This window comes from Dendrobium catenatum, unplaced genomic scaffold (assembly GCF_001605985.2).
Source record: "Dendrobium catenatum unplaced genomic scaffold, ASM160598v2 original_scaffold_123563, whole genome shotgun sequence".
NCBI lineage: Eukaryota > Viridiplantae > Streptophyta > Magnoliopsida > Asparagales > Orchidaceae > Dendrobium > Dendrobium catenatum.
In genome coordinates this window covers 1-1,975 of record NW_021441998.1, presented here as the reverse complement: position 1 = coordinate 1,975, position 1,975 = coordinate 1, and the positions used below count along the sequence as shown (strand labels likewise).

The 1,975-nt window shown below is 33.0% G+C and overlaps 1 protein-coding gene across 1 annotated transcript; it reads left to right on the top strand.

Moving 5' to 3' along the window:
* Positions 1-45: 45 nt before the first annotated feature.
* Positions 46-1,119, top strand: LOC110103503 (the record flags this gene model as incomplete). The annotated part of the gene is made up of 2 exons (XM_020832248.1): positions 46-279; positions 400-1,119. Coding segments are annotated over exons 1-2 (954 nt in total), but the record flags the coding sequence as incomplete, so codon positions are not given.
* Between the last annotated feature and the right edge of the window lie 856 nt (positions 1,120-1,975).

The following is a 1,975-nucleotide window of genomic DNA, read 5'->3' as shown; positions in this document are numbered from 1 at the left end:
ATTCCCATCTTCAATGGTGAGAAGTATGAGTTTTGGAATATCAAAATGAAGAATTTGTTTAAGTCAAAAGATTTATGGGATCTTGTGCTAAATGATGTGCAAATTGGAGAAGATGAAGGGAGAAATAATGATAACAAGAAGACGGATTCAAAGGCTTTGTTTTTCATTCAACAAGCTATGGATGATAGTGTATTTTCAAGAATTTTTATGGCAGAGACATCAAAGAAAGCTTGGGATATTTTGGAGAAAGAATTTCAAGGTTCAATAAGAGTAAAGACAGTAAAGTTGCAATCTATGCGACGCGATTTTGAAGCTATGAATATGAATGAAGGAGAAGGTGTTCAAACATATCTCTCTCGGGTATCAACAATTGTGAACAAAATGCGATCATTTGGATAGCAAATATCTGATGAGAAGGTAGTCTCCAAAGTTCTAAGGAGTCTTCCAACAAATTTTGAACATGTAGTGGCTGCTATTGAAGAATCCAAAGACCTCGTTGGGTATTCTTTTGATGAAATGATGAGTTCATTGATGTCTCATGAGGAGAGAATAAACAGAAGAGAATTGAAGACAGTTGAAAAGGCATTTCAAGTGAAGGAATTTTCAACTAGTGGCAACAAAGAAGGAGGTCGTGGAAGAGGAGCAGAAAGTGCTTATGTAGGAAGAGGTGGTCGTGGTGCTTTTCGTGGAAGAGGGTTCTATGGAGATAAAAGATCAAGTGGAGGTCAAAAGCAATGTTATTATTGTAAGAAGTTTGGTCATATTGAGACAAATTATTGGAACAAACAAAGGAATCAAGAAGACAAAGATAAAGTGCAGTGTGATTTTTGTAAGAAGTTTGGACATTCAGAAGATATATGTTGGTCCAAACAAAAACAAGCCAATATTGCGGATAAGACAACAGATCAAAATAATCTATTTATGACACATTTCCAAGGTGATTGTGATATTTCAGAAATTTGGTTCCTTGATAGTGGTTGTTCTAATCACATGACTGGAATGAAGTTTTTTTTCAAAGAGATTGATATGTCAAAGAAATCAAAAGTCATATTTGGTGATAATAATGTTGTTCAAGTTGAAGGCAAGGGGAGCATTGTTGTTGGGACAAATGATGACAAGGTAAAGCTATTACATGATGTTTTGTATGTTCCAAAACTTGCACATAATTTGCTAAGCATTGGGCAATTAATCAATAGTGGATATAAAGTTGAATTTGATGAAAAGACATTAAAATTGAAGACAAAAAAATAAGCAACAAATTGCAAGAATTCAGATGGCTCCAAATAAAAAATTTCCACTCAATATTTCAGCAGTTCAAGAAAAGTTTTGATAGCCAAGAAAATATTTGATGCTGAATTATGACATTTTAGATATGGTCATTTATATATGGGAGGTTTGAAATTATTATATCAAAAGAAGATGGTTTATGCTTTGCCTAAAGTGTACTTTGGTGGAATTTGTGTAGCTTGTGTTATGGGAAAGCAAGCTAGAAAGTCTTTTCCATATGAAAAATCATGGAGAGCAATAAGATGTTTGGAGTTAATACATGTAGATTTGTGTGGCCCAATGAATAAACCATCTCATGAAGGGTGTAAATATTTTTTTTAATTTGTTGATGGCTATAGTAGAATGAATTGGGTGTATTTTTTGAAGCATAAATCAGAAGCCTTTGAAAAAATTTATGCATTTTAAAGCATTGATGGAGAATCATAGTGGCAAGAACATTAAAACTCTACGCACAGATAGAGGTGGAGAATATACATCAAATGAGTTAGACAAATTTTGTGATAAATATAGAATCTTCAGGTAATTAACTGCTTCTAATACACCACAACAAAATGGGATCGTCGAAAGAAAGAATATAACTATTGTAGAAATGGCAAGAAGTATGTTGAAGATGAAGAATTTATCAAATACATTTTGGGCTGAAGCTACTCTAACTGCTATTTATATTTTGAATATATCTCCAACAAAA